This window comes from Symphalangus syndactylus, chromosome 2, assembly GCF_028878055.3.
Source record: "Symphalangus syndactylus isolate Jambi chromosome 2, NHGRI_mSymSyn1-v2.1_pri, whole genome shotgun sequence".
Classification (NCBI taxonomy): domain Eukaryota; kingdom Metazoa; phylum Chordata; class Mammalia; order Primates; family Hylobatidae; genus Symphalangus; species Symphalangus syndactylus.
This window is the reverse complement of record NC_072424.2, coordinates 57887297-57908588: the sequence shown is the minus strand read 5'-3', so window position 1 is coordinate 57908588 and position 21292 is coordinate 57887297. Positions and strand designations below refer to the sequence as shown.

The window sequence follows — 21292 nt, the reverse complement described above, 5'->3', positions numbered from 1 at the left end:
ATCAAAAGAAAAATAAAGAATATGTTAATCTTTCAAATGTTAAGATACATTTAAAATATCAGAGCAAGGTGTCATAACAAATAATTTTACAAAATGTGTTTCTTAGTCATGTTGAGCTCCGTGTGATGTTTCTTATTTTAATACTTCTAGCAGCAGTAACAGCAAGGTGAATGGTATCGCTAAGTGGATATATACGGTTCTACATTGATAGCTCAATAATTTTGAAGATAATGGGCAATGTGAAACTTAGAAAGTACACAGTTTTATAATTGAAATTTAATATTTTTTATTTATTATATGTAATGACATTGCAGAAAGTGATACCTTTTAGGAAGTATTAACTTAATCTGATAGTTTTTGTGTATATGAGATTTGTTACCAAGATAACCTCTGAAGCCATCAAGATTTCTCAGGAAAGACACCTGCATATTTCTTTTTAAGGTCACGTAACTTTCTCTCACCTTTTGATTACTTATTCTCTGGAAATACTTCTAGTTCCTTTCCATTTTTGCTTGCCAGTATAATTTCTATTTGTCTAGTACTATTTTATCCCCGCTGGCAGAGAACCTAATATTAGAGGCATTTAACTACTGACCCCTCAGGATAGAAATCCGTATGATTTTAGTGCTGCACAAATCAGATGTTAATAAACTGAGATTTGAGATGTAAATACATTATTGTAATCTCTGTGGGAATTGTGTGAAAAAATACATATGAAACAAAATAACACAAAAACTGTATCGTTAGTCCCATATCATTAATACTAGTAATCCAAAACTAAAACAATATAGCTTTTTGTATTTTGTAAATGCAATTTCTCACCAGAAATTTAGAGGGCTAATGCCTCTACCTTCTATAAGCTCCCTGATGACTTTTGCCTTTATGTCTGGATAAAATTTACGTTGTGAAATAATTGATACTGACAGCTAACGCCAATCTTCTTTTGCTTTACCTTTAAATTCACAATGGCTGTCTTTTTCATGTAAATGTTTTTAATGCTAAGCATATTTTAGTAATGACAGTTGTGTAACAGATATAATAATGTTATTTCTGTTAGATTATCCATACAGAAATACTTTTTCCTATATTATAGCCATGCAAACATATTAAAGATAAATTTACTGTAAAAGATAAAAATGTAAGATAACTTAAAATCTAATCTTAGGGTTTAATAAATTGAAGATAAAACACATAATTTTACTTCTTATTAATTTCTTTTATAAGAGACAAAGTATCTCTTGACATTTTTGCCCTGTTTGCATCTGGCAGGTTATTTCAGGTTTTGGAGTATAAATATGAGGTTTCCATTTGCTTGCAAACAGCAATATGTTGTTGCACATGGGGCAGATATGGATTTACCTGTATAACCAGGGGCACAGAGGCAGTTGTATCCATCAGTCCTGTAGACACAATTTTCTTCATCTAGACAAGGTGAGATTTTACATTTATTTACATCAAGTTCACAGAAGGGCCCATGACACCCAGGTTCACAATTATGAAAAAATCTGGAGAAAAGGGAGAAATGAGAAATAGCCATGTAACAATGATAATCATTTATTATATATGATTCATATTTATATTTTAAATTCAAGACATTTGACTTAATTGAAATAAATAATATATGTATTTCATTTTATTCTTTGAAAAAATATAGCAATTCCCCTTGCAAAATTTCGTTCTGCTCACATGTTCTTTATGTGTGAAATTTTGAAAAACAATGTGTTGGGTAAATAATTACTGTAACCCAATAAATACTAGTATCAAAATATAGAAATAATTTCCAAAGGAGACATTAAACTGATCGAAACTATAGACTTAGCAAAAATATCTCTTCATAGTGTTTCGTTTTAGAAGTCTAGATAAAGAAGCTTTAGCAACTTTCTTTAAAATGGTTTTGAGCTAGATTTTTATTTAGATTTTTTGAGGAAACTCTTCCTAATTAACTTCACTCATCATTTTATAACCGCAGAAGTCTAACATCCCCCATGCTCCTTCTTTTACTTCTTCAACCTACATTAATTAATTGAGTGCCAGACATTAGTCATGTACCCATATTCAAGTATAAATTAAACTGGTGCTTGCTTTTGAAAGTCTCAGGAACAGGACAGGAATACAACAGATACGTAAACATTACAGTAAATATATGTCAATTGAGACAGGTCCTGTGAAAGCGTGGCTAACTGCTAGAGAAGAGGTGACAGAAAAGGTCTTACTCAGTATTAATAAAGAAGGAGCAGGATCAGTATTTTAAAATTCTGAATATGAATGAAAACATTCAGTAGTTTTCTTTCTGTGCCTGGCATATTTCATTTACAATAATGTCCTCCAGGTTCATGTATATCGTTACAAATAACAGGACTTCATTCTTTTTTATGGCTGAAGAGTATTTCATTTTTTATATATACTACATATTTCTTATTCATTCATCTCTTAAGTAAAATAAGCCAGACAGTAGGGGAGAGGGGATAGGAAAGTTTGATTGATGGGTGCAAAGTTACAATTAGAAAGGAAGAATAAATGTGGTGTCCTACTGCACAGTACGGTGACTGTAGTAAACGGTAAGGTATTGTCTATTCAAAATAGCTAGAGGAGAAAATTTTGAATGTTTGCACCACAAAGAAATGATGAATGTCTGAGGTGATCTCTATGCTAATTATCCTGATTTGTTCATTACAAACGAATGAACAAATGTGCTGTAATACAATATGTTATGTAGTATAATGATACAATGTATTCATGTATCAAAACAACACAACAAAACAACACATAAATACTACAATTAAGTGTAAATTAAAAATAAAATTAATAGAAAAAGAAACAGTAAGGAATCTTTGTATCAGTTGGACAGAAGGCATTAAAATGTCATGTGCAATGGGATACTGGGTGAAAGAGTAGAGTATTTCCCAAGAGCTCTTCATGTGACTAGGGAATTGACTATAATCACCTTTTTGGAGTAACACTAATCCAATTACTAACTTCTTGAATTTTTCTTCAAATAGTCAAACTGTTTTTCGCCATCTATTCCTTTTGCGAATATCTCCCCATCTAGTGAGAAGTAATGTAATGAATCTACCAAATGTCTTACTAAAATCAAGATATGTTTGTTAATAATACTCTTTGTTTGCTACTTTGTGTTCTCACTGAATTAATGATGATTCCAAGGAATCACAGAATAGATAGGAATTGGACACAGAATTCTCAGAAATAGCAGTGAAAGGTATCTCAAGAAATGATTTTTTTCATACTGACAAATTTAAAAATGTTATATTACTATAAAAACAATGACTTTCATTTCAATGTATGTATTTCTTTCATGTACTGACAGTTCTATTTTATTTTTAGAAGTCTCAAAATCTACTTTCTATTTTGAAATATTGAATACTAGAAAATTATTTTGGGATATCTTGCTTTTTCAGTGATTTATGATAATCACCACCAATTGTTTCAATTTTTTTTAATAGTAGTTTACTCATTTAATTTATAGAATTTTTTCTCTCTCTCATTTTGAAAATCAGAAAATCATAACATCCCTTGTCTTTTGCTACCCAAATTTTATTTTCTGTTAATACAAATGATTCGTTAGTGGCTTCATGATCAATCAGTACCCAAGTACCCTAAAATCTGGAAATCTGGACCACTAAAAACAGGAGATGCTCTTCATAAATGATTCTTCTCTGAGTCAGTTTTCTCCATCCTATTTGCCAAATGGTACTTTTCTAACACTTTTGTTCTTCATTTACTAGTTGACATTCTACTTTTAGAAAGAGTATCTTCATTTATTCATTCATTTATTCAATTATTTTGTATCAATATGGACTCATGGATTTTTATTTTCTCAATGGATAAAATATATAATAATTACTATTTATTTTAATGTTTAATTTGTCTGAGATTTGGCTAAGGCAAGCCCTTCAAGCTGGCTTCTCTTCTCTTTTGACATATCTTCAGCATTCTTTGAGCATTCCCACTTTCTATCACAAGATGTTCCAGGTTTATCTTAATGCATTCTCTGTCCTAGATTTGGCATCAGCCATTCTTTTTTCAGGATCCCTGGTTTCTTTAAGTGAAGGATATTACTTAGAAATTAAATTATTGGTATGTCCATCACTATATGTATAAAAATAGCTATATGTATGGATACATTGACATATGTATGTAAACATATAGTTGTATGTATATAACTGTTTGTGTATACATACAGTCTATTTCTGTATCTTTGTGCATGTTTGTGTGTGTGTTTTAAACACATACATATGAATGCATGAGCTCATACCAAATACTCCAATCATAACTTAACACAATAGGGTTCATTTTAATCCAGTCTATTTCTTTATCTGAAATTCCTTTTTTAAATAATGAGAAATGTGATTTTCATTATCTTAAATATACTTACTTGTTCCATAAGTTAATGGGAAATTTTTGTGAAATGTCTTTTGTTATGATGAAGATGTGGGTTTTCCTGAGTGTTAATTTTTTTTGTCTGTATAGTTATCTTGAAGATACATGAAGAGATTCAGATTTTGACACCTACCCAGAATTCTTGTTTTTTCAATTATGATTTCCTTCTGAATTTTGCCTTTTGAACCCTTGGTTAGTTTTTACTAAATGTTATATTCATTTTTTTGCTTCCATGTCCATCCTTCAAATGTATTTACTCTAATTTAAAATGAACTTCTCAAAAAATAACACAACAAAACACATAAAATAGCTATATGTATGGATACATTGACATATGTACGTAAACATATAGTTGTATGTATATAACTGTTTGTGTATACATACATAGTCTATTTCTGTATCTTTGTGCATGTTTGTGTTTGTGTGTGCTTTAAACACATACATATGAATTCATGAGCTCATACCAAATACTCCAATCATAATTTAACACAATAGGGTTCATTTTAATCCAGTCTATTTCTTTATCTGAAATTCCTTTTTTAAATAATGAGAAATGTGATTTTCATTATCTTAAATATACTTACTTACTTGTTCCATAAGTTAATGGGAAATTTTTGTGAAACGTCTTTTTGTTATGATGAAGATGTGGGTTTTGCTGAGTGTTAATTTTTTTTGTTCCATAAGTTAATAAGAAAAGTTCTGCTTTTTTGTTTGTTCTTTAACATTTATCGTGTAACTTATTTTATGAGTCTCAAACATGTACGTTATACTTCTGATTTTGAAAGTGATGTCACACAGTAAATAAACATACATGTACTATCTCAAGACTTACAGAAGTTTATTTTTCTAAAGTTTTTGGCATACAGATAACTATGTGAAGAATTATTTTTAATAATATGAATCACAATGATCCTTTCTTCTAAGAATGCTTTGCATCTACTTCAATAACCTCTCTTTCCTTTTTGCTTTCAATCAAGACCATTATTTTTTCTCACTTTCTACACTACTCCTGAAATCTGAACTTTTCAACATTGCAAAAATATGCTTTACTTTTACATAAATTCCAAGCATTATTAAATTTCAAGAATCTGTTAAACCACAGATGCCTGTTCAACTGGAATGTTGGGGGTCCCTGCTTTGTTAATAATGATGAGAAAAGGCCCTGGGATTCTAGAGTCCATTTGGACGTTTTCTGAATGGCATCTAAAATTCTGTAGAGACCAAAAAAAAAAAAAAAATCATCGACCCACTATTAACAGCAGCCCTGGTGAAACAGTTTACAGAAAATTTTCAACTTATATTTCTTACTTTCCACCATGCTAAACAATATGAGGGCAAATCTGTGTGAAAATAACATTTTACTCTAGAACAGAGCATCTACCTTTAATCCTTGTCTCCACTTTCCCAGAAAAATGTAAGTGTTTGTATGTTCTCCTCCTCCTTTCCTCCCTCCACCTGGCCCGCCCTGCTCTCTTCCTGCTCCCTGTCTCTAATAGGTAGGGCAAGCAGAAGCTGAGCACTTGGGACGTTTTTACTTTGCACTTCACGTTGGCCCTTCAAAACGCTAAAAAAATAAAAGTGTGTAGGGTATGTCTGAAAAGATCCTCATCAACTTTTTCCCCTCCTGACCTCTGGCTATAGTGTGCAATTCCTTCAGCTTTGGTATAATTTTCCTTTTCACTATTACCTGCTGAGGGTCCCTTTATGCTAACCACCTCTAATAAGGCTAAAGAAAAATTAAAAGGAAACCTGATTTTTATTAATGTCCTAAGTGATCCAGTCAAATGTACAGTAAGTACTGCATTTTATATTAAAGGTCTGTAAAGTATACCTTCCTTTGATAAAACTCAATTTTCATAGCTTTTAAAATATACATATATAATATCTTCTCTCTTGAGAGAACAATAAACACCATGAAATATGTATTTCTGATGAAATAAAAATTTCTCATTTAAATAAAAAGCTTTTACTTCAAAAGTTTTAGAATTAAACTTAAATATATTGTCAAAGTATTGAAATTATAATTCATACTTTTAATTTGACATTGTCCTAAAATTTTTCAAATAGGTGTTCAAGATACTTTTTCAGTAACTAAGATGCATTTTAACAGTGACTTCTGAAGAAAATTCAACATATTAAAATAGAGATAAGAGTAACTATAATTTGCATAAAATGATATTGCCAAACTATAAAAAGATGGAAAAATGCAAGATAATCACACGAATTTATAGCCCCCCCCGAATTAGCCATGATTACATTTTATTTACATTATTCTTGTATACTTTTTCTCTTATTCCAGATGAGAGAGGAACTAATAAGTAGATGTATTATTTGTATGCTTCTGAAGTTATTTTAAAATATAATTATTAAATAGATTGAATAGTATTACAAATCCAAATATAGCACAGAATGTTTTAATGAGAGTTTTGATTTTAAAATGTGTTTGCAAAAAGAATTAAATCATACCTGTTTCAGTAGATATTTTTTAAAAGCTTACATTCAAAATAAGAAAATGAAACTATAAAGTGTCACTGGCGAAACTTTCTGATAAGGACTTTTTAGCCCATGTTAAAGCAATTCAAATTTTGAAAGAATTTATAATATATTTTAAAGCATTTCTACTTTTTTCTTGTGATATTATAACTGCATTCATGAACCACACTTCTTTACAATTAATGACAATTTTTACTTAGAACATGAATAATCTATTTTATATTTGCAACATGTCTTTATTATGATATATATAAATATGTGTCTACATTATTTATCATACTCACAATATCTTTATATGTTTTTATTATAATTGCATGTGGGTGTGAATCTGATTTGAAACAGTGATGTTATCGTAAATTCTCTAGTAGAATAAACATCATTTAGATGGATGACTGTTTCTAGGTAAACAATTACAGAAGAGTAAACAGATTTTTGTCTTTTGGTTAAATGCACATTAACCAATCACTTTTAAATTTGTAACAGCGAAGAACTGCTAAACTCATGAACATCACAAACTGAATGGTCAAAATATGCGTGTTGATAATGATAATCCCATCAGCCAGGCACTTGGCACATTTTCTTCTATGTTTTGTTTAAATGGACTAGCCACTGTTATTGTAATTGTTCTTGCGAATTCTATTTAGTTGCAAATTTTCAGTAGATGGATACTATTGTGAGTGACCTAAACGAACTAGTAGCAATGACTTGAAAAGACATTAGTTGCATTGGAAAACATATGCTATCAAGTGTCAGAAAAATGTAAATTCCAGTGTTCACTTTTGCAATGGATTTGTATATTAATTGGGGCTGTCATTCATGTGCCATTATATCTCAGCAAACTCATCTTTAAATCATGTTACTAGAGGTAAGTCTTAATTGTTGCAGGCCACAGTTTCAATAACCATAAGAGAGAATAGAATAGATTAAAAACATGAATCTAACCATGAGGCATATATGTAGTAACTACTGTTTTTAATATGATTTTTTGTTTATGTGTCTACAGTTTAATTTACTTTGAAGTAACTATAAAATTATTGGTTTTAAATGAGTTGGTAGATTACTTGAAATATTTTTAATGAGTACTTTATCAATAGATTAAGTTTTTCAAAAAAATAGAAATTACTTTCTTTAAGAAGAGCTAAGACAATCATGTGACTACTTCATTTTCAGCTGCTAATTGATTTTTAATCTTTGAAAGATTTTAATTCATTGAAAATGGCTTTTATTGCAATAATTTACACCACGTAATTTTCTAAGAATAGAGTAATCAACACCTGTATGCCCATCACCCATATTTAACTCATCTTAGTATTGTTTCATATTGCTGAAACATTTTTAAGGAAAACACGCAAAACATATTTGATCTGTCATATATATATATATGAGATCTGTCATAAATACATATGCACACACATATATACGTGTATTTCATACACGTATATATGTATGAAACTCCTATGCATCCATTCAATTAATTATCCTCCATTCCTCTCTACCAGGAGAAAATTACTACTCTTAGGATGCTATGTATCTTTCAAAGTATGTTTTAATACTTCACTAAATATGAGTTACATATCACATTATTCTGAGACTTATTTTTTCAGTCAATCATACATTTTAATAAATATTTAAGTGATATACTTTTCTATAATTTATTCACAGTAAGTAATGTATAGATGCTTATGATTAAGTTGTATTGCATTTGTTTTGTTTTCTAATGTTTACCAATATAAAGATATTGGAAAGGCATCACCTTGTTCATATATCCTTGCTGACAGTGCTGGATGTTGCCATGGAATTGGGTTTCGTGATATTAATTACAATAGATCTAAGAATGCATAGACTATTGGATATGCTTGACAATCAGATGCAAAATGAGCAAATAAGCATATAAATCAGAGAAACAGAGTGGACATCAGTGGACTGATTCACAGATATCTATGGCAGAGGCTAACTGATGATGGAGTTTTAGAAATGAAATACATAAACAGTCTACTTATGGTGCTGCCTCATGTATATAGAATGAAATGTATAGTTCTGGAGGACAGAGACATAATTCAATTTGGCTTTGTAGGGATTCTTCGCCTCTTTCACAATTCCAAAACCTAAGTTATGTCACAGACTCAGTCACTCAACTGAAGGTCAGGGTGTGCCCTCTTAAGAGGAATCTTAAATAGAGTCACAGTCATTTTATGTATCTTTTTGAAGCCTTCCTCAGAGGTATCTGAGGCTATTTACCAGTATGACTGTTCTCTGGTGAAAGAAAGATATTCAGACCTTTTAGGAGTTGCTGAATTCTGATTCTGAAAGTATACTTATCTCTGCAATGCTATTGATCCACTAGTAGAAATATAAGATTATTGAGGTCAGTTCAGATGAGGCCACAAATACATCTTCTCTTCGATTTTGTTTTTTTTTACCCACAGTTCTCGTATATACAGTGTAGTTGATATATTTAGTAATAGCACAATTTTTATATTGGAGTAAGAGCTATTAAGGAGGAAAATCCAATTGGAAGATCTTGTCATGCCCCTTTAGACTCATAGAGATTTTAAACTGACAGCAATTCTCTGTTCCTATGGTACTTGTAGTGACTGGTGTCCCCTTGAAAGGACTGAACGTTGCAGGGGTGGTGATTCCAAACATCCCTACTTACCTCACCAGATTGGACAATGCAAAAGCTAGATAGGGCACAGAAAATGAGATGAATGATAGAAAATTGTTGGAAAATTAAACAGGATCTGATGCAAATTTCACCAATTCTAAAGGTTGGATCTCTGTGAAGATAGATACACAGAGCTCCTGGTACCTGAGTCCAGCTATGACACAGAAAGTTAATTATTTTGTGTTCTAATTAGTGCAGCTCCACTTGAATTTGTCAGAATGCCCTTTTTTATTTTTATTTTTTTATTATACTTTAAGTTTTAGGGTACATGTGCACAACATGCAGGTTTGTAACATATGTATACATGTGCCATGTTGGTGTGCTGCAACCATTAACTCTTCATTTAACATTAGGTGTATCTCCTAATGCTATCCCTCCCCCCACAACCCCACAATTGGCCCCGGTATGTGATGTTCCCCTTCCTGTGTCCATGTGTTCTTGTTCAATTCCCACCTATGAGTGAGAACATGCAGAATGCCTTTTTAAAGATATTTTGAAAGACATAAATAAATAGATATCAATTTTCCTTAAATTGGCCTACCCATTCAATGAAATTCCAATCAAAATTGCTTGTTTGAATGTATATTTATATAGAATACAAGTTGATTGTAACAGAAGAAATTGCCAAAATATCTAAAGCTGCCTGAAGATTAAGTAGCCCTACTAGTATTGAGATATTTCAAAGGGAAGTAATTAAGATTTATGACACTAGCACATGGATGAGTAACTAAACTAAAGCAACAGAACAGCAATAGAGAAATAGACATACTCATATGAGGAAACGTGATCTGCAACTAAGAAGGCACTATAGATCAATGAGTGAAAGATGAACTTAATATGTAGCAGACATGGCTTATTTATAGAAAAAAATAAACTTAAGAATCTGAGTTTATTTTTTAAGTGCATAAAGAATGAGATAAGAATACTTTATACCCATATTCATACTTATATATACAATATGCCTGATGCATCTACATATAAAGAACATAATTTTAATTATTTTAAAAGGAAATATAGAGAAAAAATCCTCTCATCCTAGTGTAAAGAAAAGTTAAATAAGATGAAACTTGCAAACCAAATACTAATAATTCAAATATATTAAAATTAAGTTTTAGTACATATAACTTATAAAGGTGAAGTGTCTATTTCAATCAGAACTTATATTCAATAACTACAACTAACAAAGATATTTTAAAAATCATATATAAGGATTCTTACAAAGCAATAAGAAGAAAAAGCATTAAAGAGCAGATGCTGACTCAGCAAGATGGCAGGATAGGAATAGCTCAGGTCTGCAGCTTCCAGAGAGAGGAATGCAGAAGGCAGGTCATTTCTGCATTTCCAACTGAGGTACCCAGTTCATCTCCCTGGGACTGGTTAGGCAGTAGGTGCAGCCCACGGAAGGCAAGCAGATGCAGGCTGGGGCACTGCCTCACCCGGGAAGTGCAAGGGGTCAGGGGCCTCCCTCCTCAACCAAGGGAAGCCCAGAGGGACCTTGCTGTGAGGGAGGGTGCCATCTGGCGCAGATACTACGCTTTTCTCACGGTCATCGAAATCCACAGAACAGGAGATTCCCTCAGGTGCCTACACCACAAAGTCCCTGGGTTTCAAGCAAAAAACTGGGTGGCCGTTTGAGCAGACATTGAGCTAGCTGCAGGAGGTGTTTTTTGTTTTGTTTTGTTTTGTTTTCCGTATCCCAGTGGCACCTGAAACGCTAGCAAGACAGAACCCTTCACTCCCATGGAAAGGGGGCTGAAGTCAGGGAGCCAAGTGGTCTTACTCAGCAGATCCCACCCCAACAGAGCCCAGCAACCTAAGATCCACTGGCTCGAAATTTTCACTGCCACCACAGCCATCTGAAGTCCACCGGGGATGCTGGAGCTTAGTTGAGGGAGGGGCGCCTGCCATTATTGAGGCTTGAGTAGGGAGTTTTCCCCTCACAGTGTGAACAAAGCCGCCAGGAAGTTCAGACTGGGGGGAGCCCACCACAGTACCTCAAAGCCTCCGTAGCCAGACTGCCTCTCTAGATACCTCCTCTCTGGGCAGGGCATCTCTGAAAGAAAGGCAGCAGCCCCACTCAGGGGCTTATAGATAAAACTCCCATCTCCCTGGGACAGAGCACCTGAGGGAAGGGGCGGCTGTGGCGCAGATTTACCAGACTTAAACGTTCCTGCTTGCCAGCTCTGAAGAGAGCAGTGGATCACCCAGTACAGTGCTCAAGCTCTGCTAAGGGACAGACTGCCTCAAGTGGGTCCAGGGCTCCCATCCCTCCTGACTGGGAGACAACTCCCAGCAGGGGTTGACAGACACCTCATACAGGAGGGCTCTGGTTGGCATCTGGCAGGTGCTCCTCTGGGTTGAAGTTCCAGAGGAAGGAGCAGGCAAGAATATTTTCTTTTCTGCAGCCTCCACTGGTGATATCCAGGCAAACAGGGTCTGGAGTGGACCTCCAGCAGACCTGCAGAAGAGGGCCTGACTGTTAGAAGGAAATCTGAAGGCAATAGCATCAACATCAACATAAAAGATGAACACATGAAAACTCCCTCTGAACATTACCAACAGGAAAGACCAAAGGTAAATCCACAAAGATGAGGAAAAATCAGCATAAAAAGTCTGAAAATTTTTAAAAAACCAGAATGCCTCTTCTTCTCCAAAGGAAGAAAATTCCTCACCAGCAAGGGAACAAAACTGGATGGAGAATGAGTTTGACAAACTGACAGAAGTAGGCTTTAGAAGGTGGGTAATAATAAACTCCTCCGAGTTAAAAAAGCATGTTCTAACCCAATGCAAGGAAGCTAAGAACCTTGATAAAATGTTAGAGAAATTGCTAATTAGAATAACCAGTTTAGAGAAGAACATAAATGACCTGATGGAGCTGAAAAACACAGCACGAGAACATCGTGAAGCATACACAAGTATCAATAGCTGAATCGATCAAGTGGAAGAAAGGATATCAGAGATTGAAGATCAGCTTAGTGAAATAAAGCAAGAAGACAAGATTAGAGAAAAAAGAATGAAAAGGAACAAACAAAGCATCCAAGAAATATGGGACTATGTGAAAAGACTAAACCTACATTTGATTGGTGTACCTGAAAGTGACAGGAAGAATGGAACCAAATTGGAAAACACACTTCAGGATATCATCCAGGAGAACTTCCCCACCTAGCAAGACAGGCCAACATTCAAATTCAGGAAATACAGAGAACGGCACAAAGGTACTTCTTGAGAAAAGCAATCCCAAGACACGTAATCGTCAAGTTCACCAAGGTTGAAATGAAGGAAAAAATGTTAAGGGCAGCCAGAGAGAAAGGTCGGGTTACCCACAAAGGGAAGCCCATCAGACTAACAGCGGATCTTTCTGCAGAAAACCTATAAGCCAGAAGACAGTGGGGACCAATATTTAACATTCTTAAAGAAAAGAATTTTCAACCCAGAATTTCATGTCCAGCCAAACTAAGGTTCACAAGTGAAGGAGAAATAAAATCCATTACAGCCAAGAAAATGCTGGGGGATTTTGTCACCACCAGGCCTGCCTTACAAGAGCTCCTGAAGGAAGCACTAAACGTGGAAAGGAAAAAGGGGTACCAGCCTCTGCAAAAACAAACCAAAATGTAAAGACCATTAACACTATGAAGAAACTGAATCAACTAATGGGCGAAATAACCAGTTAGCATCATAATGACAGGATCAAATTCACACATAATAAAATTAACTTTAAATATAAATGAGCTAACTGCCCCAATTAAAAGGCACAGACTGGCAAATTGTATAAAGAGTCAAGAACCATCAGTGTGCTGTATTCAGGAGATGCATCTCATAAGCAAAGACACATATAAGCTCAAAATAAAGGGATGGAGGAATATTACCAACAAATGGAAAGCAAAAAAAAAAAAAAAAATCAGGTGTTGCAATCCTAGTCTCTGATAAAACAGACATTAACCAACAAAAATCAAAAAGACAAAGAAGGGCATTACATAATGATAAAGGGATCAAGGCAACGAGAAGAGCTAACTATCTTAAATATATATGCACCCAATACAGGAGCACCCAGATTCATAAAGCAAGTACTTAGAGATGTTCAAAGAGACTTAGACTCCCACACAATAATAGTGAGAGACTTTAACACCCCACTGTCTATATTAGACAGATCAATGAGACAGAAAATTAAAAAGGACATTCAGGACTTGAACTCAACTCTGGACCAAGTGGACCTAATATACATCAACAGAACTCTCGACCCCAAATCAACAGAATATACATTCTTCTCAGCACCGCATAGCACTTATTCTAAAATCAACCACATAATTGGAAGTAAAATACTCCTCAGCAAATGCAAAAGAACGGAAATCATAACAAACAGTCTCTCAGACCACAGTGCAACAAACTAGAACTCAGGATTAAGAAACTCACTCAAAACAACACAACTACATGGAAATTGAACAACCTGCTCCTGAATGACTACTGGGTAAATAAGGAAATCAGGCAAGAGAAAGAAATAAAGCGTATTCAAATAGGAAGAGAGAAAGTCAAGTTATCTCTGTTTGCAAACGACATGATTGTATTTTTAGAAAACCCCATCATCTCAGCCCAAAAACTCCTTAAGCTGATGAGCAACTTCAGCAAAATCTCAGGATACTAAATCAGTGTGCAAAAGTCACAAGCATTCCTATTATAATAGACATTAATAGACAAACATTAATAGACAGAGAAGCAAATCATGAGTAAACTCTCATTCATAATTGCTAAAAAGAGAATAAAATACCTAGGAATACAACTTACAGGTGATGTGATGAACCTCTTCAAGGGGAACTACAAACCTCTGCTCAAGGAAATAAGAAAGGACACAAAAAAATGAAAAAACATTCCATGCTAATGAATGGGAAGAATCAATATCGTGAAAATGGCCATACTGCCCAAAGTAATTTATAGATTCAATGCTATTCCCATCAAGCTACCATTGACTTTCTTCACATAATTAGAAAAAAAACTACTTTAAATTTCATATGGAACCAAAAAAGAGCCCGTATACCCAAGACAATCCTAAGCAAAAGATCAAAGCTGGAGGCACTATGCTACCTGACTTCAAACTATACTACAAGGCTACAGTAACCAAAACAGCACGGTACTGGTACCAAAACAGATATATAGACCAATGGCACAGAACAGACGCCTCAGAAATAACGTCACACATCTACAACCATCTGATCTTTGACAAACCTGACAAAAACAAGAAATGGGGAAAGGATTCCCTATTTAATAAATGGTGCTGGGAAAAATGGCTAGCCATATGCAGAACTCTGAAAATGGACTCCTTCTTTACACCTTATACAAAAATTAACTCAAGATGGATTAAAGATTAAAATGTAAGATCTAAAATCATAAAAACTCTAGAAGAAAGCCTAGGCAATATCATTCAGGACATAGGCATGGGCAAAGGCTTCATGACTAAAACACCAAAAGCAATGGCAACAAAAGCCAAATTGACAAATGGGATCTAATCAAACTAAAGAGCTTCTGCACACCAAAAGAAACTATCATCAGTGTCAACAGGCAACCTACAGAATGGGAGAAAATTTTTGCAAGCTACTCATCTGACAAAGGGCTAATATCCAGAATCTACAAGGAACTTAAACGAATGTACAGGAAAAAAACAAACCATCCCATCAAAAAGTGGGTGAAGGATAAGAACAGACAATTTTCAAAAGAAGACATTTATGCAGCCAACGAACATGAAAAAAAGCTCATCATCACTGGTCATCAGAGAAATACAAATCAAAACCACAATGAGATGCCATCTCATGCCAGTTAGAATGGCGATCATTAAAAAGTCAGGAAACAACAGATGCTAGAGAGATGCTGGAGAAAATGTGGAGAAATAGAAATGCTTTTACACTGTTGGTGGGAGTGTAAATTAGTTCGAACATTGTGGAAGAGAGTGTGGTGATTCCTCAAGGATCTGGAACTAGAAATACCATTTGAGCCAGCAATACAATTACTGGGTATATACCCAAAGGATTATAAATCATTCTACTATAAAGACACATGCACACGTATGTTTACTGCAGCACTATTCACAATAGCAAAGACTTGGAACCAACCGAAATGCCCATCAATGTTATACGGGATAAAAAAAAAAAAAATGTGGCACATATACATCATGAAATACTATGCAGCTATAAAAAAGAATGAGTTCCTGTTCTTTGCAGGGACATGGATGAAGCTGGAAACCATCATTCTCAGCAAACTAACACAAGAACAGAAAACCAAACACTGCATGTTCTCACTTATAAGTGGGAGTTGCCCAATGAGAACACACGGACACAGGGAGGGGAACATCACATACTAGGGCCTGTTGGGGGTTGGGGGGCAAGGGGAGGGAATAGCATTAGGAGAAATACCTATGTAGTTGAGTAAAAAAAATACATATATATATATATATATATATACACACACATACATATGTATATATATACACACATATATAGACATACATATACACATATATACATACATATATATACATATATATGTGTATATATATATATATATATACAGAGAGAGAGAGAGAGAGGCAGATACCATAATTAGGCATTTCTAAAAAGGCAAAATTAAACATCTCTAAATGTACATAAAATCGTTAAACTTCGTATTATTATAAGAATGCAGGGAGACTACAGTAAGATATAACTTTACATATAGCCTAAAATGGAACACTCTGAAAATGCCAATAAAAACTTTTATTCCCTGCTTAGAGTACAAAAATTGTATTTTTCAAAAGAAATGAAAAAAATATAAATGTGATTTAGCAAATGTGACCATGTTTGCCCAATGGTTCAACAATTCTACTTCTATGTAGTAACCTCGGATATACTAATACTTGTGTATTTAGAGAAATATTTGAAACCTTTAATATCATTGTAGGTAAGACAAAAGAAGCAAATAATGCAAATATCTGTAACCAGTAGAATGATAAATGTTGGCATATATTTAATATGAAATATTCTATAAAAGTTAAAAATGAGCAACAGACACATGCATCAATAGGAATTACAAAATATTATGTTCAACAACAATTTTTGGAGACTATATACAATATTGTTTTGCTTATGTTAACATGGAAACTAAACAGCATTTTCTTCAGGCACACATACAAACAGTACTATAAACTAACAGCAAGAGTGGTGAATAAAAATTTGAGATTTTTGACATAAGCGATTGGATGGGAGAAATGAAGATGTCCTGGTACAAGCACAAATGTATCAGTGGTGATCAGCTGACTTAGTTACATAATGGGCACGTGTGTGCTCACTTTATTATTTGTTGAATTACACACATCAAATAATTAATTTAATAAAAAGTAGCTTCTCACCTGTTTGTCAGATCCACACATGTTCCATTATTTTTGCAAGGTTCAGAGGAACATTCATTAATTTCAATTTCACATAGAGATCCAGAAAACCCAGGTCTGCAAATACACCTTTTAAACAAAAAATTTAGTAACTCCATTAGTATAGATGTATAAAATCAATGCTTCAACTAATTGTAGCATGGCAAGTTTTTAATAAGTATAATTGTTGCTTAATTCACCAATTAAAATTCTATACCTATATACATCTAGACACATAAACATGTATCTAGATATTTTTTAAGTTTTCTGTACCTGAAATTGTTGACCATATCTTCACAGTCGCCATAATCCTGGCAGGAAAGGAAGAGGCACTCTTTCACATCAGTTTCACAGTGTTTACCTTCAAATTCTGCAAAGAGTATGAGATGAGTATGGATGAGCAATCCTTGTTACAGAGTAAAAAAAAATCAGAATCAGTAGTAGTCTAAAGAATACGCTCATAATGGAGGTTAAAAAAGGAAAAAGAAAATAATTAATCTCAAGCTTCTCATAAAACTCCATTTCACATAATGTGTGCATAAAAACATGCCAGTTTCTAGATTAATGAATTTAAATGAAATACTCAAGGGAGGAATACTCTACTAAATCCCCTGAGAAGGTAGCGATGTTGCTAATGTTGCTGTTGTTTTAAGGTATTTAAATGTTTGAACAAGAAGAATTGAAATGATCTGGAAAGCAAATGAATTAATGTGATGACCAATCTTAAAGTAAAATTGAGCTTCAATGATCACATTTATTCAAGGCAGTTAGCAGATGAGGCAAATTATTTAATTGCTTTTTATATCAAAGTGATTCAAAGAAAACAAATTATTTTGATTCATAGCTACATAATCAGTCATCCATTTAAACACATGCCAGTTATATTTAAAAAAAAATAAACGTGAAAGAAAATTATACAGGCTGATAAAAGAGGCAGTTGCAATTATTTTGACACATTTGTGTCAGAAAAAACCTGCATGATATCACTTTTTAAAATACAATGAAATATGTTAATATTTATGATAAACAGTTAAACAATTCTATGGTTATATATTAACTAAGTACAATAAAATATATGTGTAAAACCATTTTTCTTATTAATATTTTTTCTGTACTAGTTTAAACATGTAAGAAACAAGATTTCCCTTTATTTTGCTTTTTCAGTGATATTACCAAGCACTAAGTAAGTGCAGCCTCATTATACAATATTCTAAATGTCAGTATGCAATCAGGCTAATTAAATTCGAGAAACAAAGAGTGATCCAAGTTACTTTAAGAAAACTGTATTCATTGTTTGCATACACATAGACCGGAATTGGAACTAAGAAGCATCTAAAGGGAAGCGTAGTCTAGCTACCCAGGAATGGCTGTCTTCCTTTCATAGTACCTGTCCTTTATGCTTCTCATATCACTTTTTCTTCTCTTTCTATCACAAATATCTCAGCATGTTCAGTTTCAAATCACTTGTAATGTTGGCATGCAAGTGATATAGCACAGCTTTATTGGTCTCTATGTCTATATTATGACATTTCAGCTTCAGCACCAACTGTTGAATGAAAAATTCCCTCAGTATTTTCTCACTCAGATTCCCAGGATAGAACATAGAATTGACTGACCTACTTCATCTTTTCATATCATACCATGCCACAGTCAATGCCATTCTCTGTGGTGTCTACCATTGGATCAAACTGTAAACCTGCCTCCTGTTGCAATTTAACAGGGAGCTTGGTGTTACACCTTATAAAATCTGGCTGCCTCTTTGGTAGTATATAATATGGAAAACTAAAAGTTACTTAATCCAAAAGAAAACAAAAAAGTAAAAGAAACAAAGTACAGATACAACAAATAGAAAACAAATAGCTAGAAGGTGTATTTACAGCCACACGTATGAAAAATTATATTAAATATGACTTTTTTAAATGCCAATTTAAAGGTAGAAGCAGACTAAATAACAGAAGAAACTACATGATATCTAAAAGAAATTTATTTAAAACATAACAACAATGATAGGTTAACATTTAAAATCTGGAATGATCACACACTACGAAACACTAATTTTAAGTAAGCTACCGTACTTATGTGGCTAGCAGACCAGGTAGTCTTCAGGACAAGCAATATTTTTCATTTGCCTTATTTTTCTTACTCAATTCTCAGAGCCTGCAAATGAATCTCTGAAGTTACATTTTTGTAATTCGTTCATATGCTAGGTGTTGTATCCTCAGCTTTAGAAACAAAATTAAAATGAATTACTTCCAAGTTAATATGGCTCTCCTCATTTTAGGTGAGCAAGTTGTAATCATTCCAACATGCTTCAATCACTCTTCAATCACCATTGCCATTTTCTATATTTAGGCTGTAAATGCCATAGTATAGATATAAACAACTTAGATTCTACTTTCAAAAGATGTTTAATTCTTTAAGTATTTGATTGAGGTTAGATTTTTCACAAGTTAAAAATTTAGAAAGTTGAGCACATTTCACCATTCCTACTTTAAGTCTGGTTAGTTTTCTCTGGGAGGCAGGGCATTTTGACACTAAAATGATTCTTAGAAATCTTCTTTTGAGGCAGTGGAACTCAGGGGCACTGACTGGCTATAAAGAAGTGCCAGTGAGCCTCCATGATTTCAGCTGTGCTGATGAATCAGAACACTCAGGGCCCAGGACCTTGGGTAGCTCACAGGATAACCTTGTTTCCTGTGATTTTGTCATATCCATTAAGTTTGACATTTCTGAGATAGAGTTTTGTTACCAACCAGCAACATATGTCAATAGGTTGAGGAAATGAGATTGCTGAAATGCAGTAGACATTGGGAGAAAAAATAATATGTGGATTGCATTCAAAATAAAGCCAAGCTTTGCTGAGAGAGCCTATGTTTTAGGGATTTTAAGAGTGAAGTATGGATACAGTCACGTGCTGCATAACATTTTGGTCAATGACAGACCACATTTCTAATGACAATGATCTATAAAGATTATAATGGACCTAAAAATGCAGTAGGATATCTCATCTAGGTTTGTGTTAGGACACTCTATGTTGTTCACACAACAAAATTGCCTAGTGATACATTTCTCAGCATATATCCCCATTTTTAAGCAATACATGACTGTATACTTAATCCCAAACTACATATTCTATAATCCTTAGTGTTAGAAGTTGATATTCATTTCTGTGAAAGGTACTTGTTTTGAATATATGAAGTTACAGGTAAGAAACTGTCCAAACAGAAAGTTTATTATCATTAATTTTATGCTGTTCCCCTGTTCTTTATTCCTACTCAGAACAATTTGGTTGACCATACTTTGTTAACTGCAGGGAGGATCTTCACATGCATAAAAGTGAAGCTTCTTAAATGGATACTGTCTTGATCCTTTTCTTACACTGTCTCGTCTTTGTATGGCTATAACAAATACACATGAATGGTTAGTAAATGATATTTTTATACTTCTGCACTCGTTCCTCCAAAATACACAAAATTAATTTTTAAAGCCTACTGCTCAAATGTAAGATCTAAATCAATCTGGATTGTAGGTATTATTTTTTAAAATCACTTAATATTTTCTCTTTTCTAACAAATTCAGCCTTTTTGCACTTTATGCTCTAGAAGGTAATGTATGGAACAGAGTACAATAATGAAATTTTCATAAAAATTATTTTACATAGCATTTTATCATTCAGGACTATATTTTAACAGTCTCCACTTCAGAATTGGTATTAGTTGGAGTAATTTGAAATGAATGTAAATAGGGACACCATACATGTATAGGGATACCATGGCATGAATTCACACAAGGTAGTTAAAAATCATATGTTTTTAAATAAAACCTCAAACACTTAAAAATGTTTTTCTTTCAAAAGTATTAAATGTATTATTTCTATTTATTCTTAATTAAATAATCTAATTTCTCTGTATTTAAAAGCTTGATAAAAAGAAAACAAAAAAAACCTCAGAAGTTTCTCTTAGCAAGTCAGATTTTTTAAAAAATATTATTTTATTTAAAAATATTTATATTCAAATATTAACATTTTCTAAATAGTTAACATTTCTAAATTTTCTAAAATAATTAACCAATTTTGTAAACATTTTCTAAAATAATTTTCTAAAATATTTAACCAATATAAACATTTCTAAAATAACCAATATAAGAAACTCTTTAAATTTAACTTTAAAAACTACGAAATATGAATATACAGAACTAATATTTCCAAGAGTCCCTAATAAGATTTTTAACTCCTATTTTTAAAGTGAACTTAAAAAAAAGAATAGAAAAGCTAATATTTTAGAATATAATAAATTTTTAACATGTTTTATGTTTAATTATGATGTATTTTCTTTAAGGAATTTTCTAAA

General features: G+C 33.1%; 1 protein-coding gene across 1 annotated transcript in view; it reads right to left on the bottom strand.

The window, feature by feature from the left end:
- Positions 1-21292, bottom strand: part of EYS (eyes shut homolog) — a 2088383-nt gene that overhangs the window by 1191688 nt on the left and 875403 nt on the right. Inside the window, exons 18-20 of the mRNA XM_063618766.1 lie at positions 17217-17313; positions 16926-17033; positions 1360-1505 (exon numbers count right to left, since the gene is read on the bottom strand). Coding sequence (XP_063474836.1) covers positions 1360-1505; positions 16926-17033; positions 17217-17313 — 351 coding nt within the window. The remainder of the gene's footprint in view (positions 1-1359; positions 1506-16925; positions 17034-17216; positions 17314-21292) is intronic.